This window comes from Sinocyclocheilus anshuiensis, unplaced genomic scaffold (assembly GCF_001515605.1).
Source record: "Sinocyclocheilus anshuiensis isolate Anshui unplaced genomic scaffold, SAMN03320099.WGS_v1.1 scaffold518, whole genome shotgun sequence".
Taxonomy (NCBI): domain Eukaryota; kingdom Metazoa; phylum Chordata; class Actinopteri; order Cypriniformes; family Cyprinidae; genus Sinocyclocheilus; species Sinocyclocheilus anshuiensis.
Genome location: NW_015544151.1, coordinates 78,120 through 78,771, shown reverse-complemented (window position 1 = coordinate 78,771; position 652 = coordinate 78,120). Strand labels below are relative to the sequence as shown.

Sequence of the window (652 nt, the reverse complement as noted above, 5' to 3'; positions counted from 1 at the left end):
TGGAGTGATGCAAAAAAAAAAAAATATATATATATTTGAATTTGTATAGTATGATAGTATTTGTTTTACTGCCTTTAACATTTTTTTTTTTAAAGTAAAATAAAACAAAACAAAAAACACAACTTTGGACTGTTGGTGTAGTTGAGAAACTCTTGAAGGCAACATGCCGTGAGAGTGAGTGAGTGTGTGTGTGTGTGTGTGTGTGTGTGTGTGTTTAAGTGTGTGTTTAAGTGTATGTGTGTGTGTTTAAGTGTATGTGTGTGTGTAAGCATGTGTGTGTGGTGTGTGCGTGTGTAAGTGGGTGGGGGTGTGTGTGTGTGTGTGTGTGTGTGTGTGTGTGTGTGTGTGTGTGAGCAGAGCTGTCGCAGCACTACAGTCAGAAGGCGTCTCTGGAGCAGGATCTGCCCACCGTCACGCAGAAGTTTCGCACCACTAACGAGTGTTTGCTGTCCTCGCTGGCATCGCTCACCAACAGCTGTGGAAAGGTCTTCACCTTCATTTTTAGCTGCTGAAAATACTAGTGTTCTAATCATTTTGGACACCACTGTAAGTAAATAGTTTTTACTTATGCAAATATGTTAGAAATAGTGCTGTCAAACAATTAATTGCGTACAAAATAAGAGTTTTTGTGTGCATAATATATGTGTGTTCT

At 39.3% G+C, this 652-nt stretch overlaps 1 protein-coding gene across 1 annotated transcript in view; it reads left to right on the top strand.

Moving 5' to 3' along the window:
* The window catches only part of ppp1r21 (protein phosphatase 1, regulatory subunit 21), a 23,593-nt gene that overhangs the window by 5,960 nt on the left and 16,981 nt on the right, over positions 1-652 (top strand). The window contains exon 3 of the mRNA XM_016495008.1: positions 358-485. Within this exon, the coding sequence (XP_016350494.1) occupies positions 358-485 (128 nt within the window). The remainder of the gene's footprint in view (positions 1-357; positions 486-652) is intronic.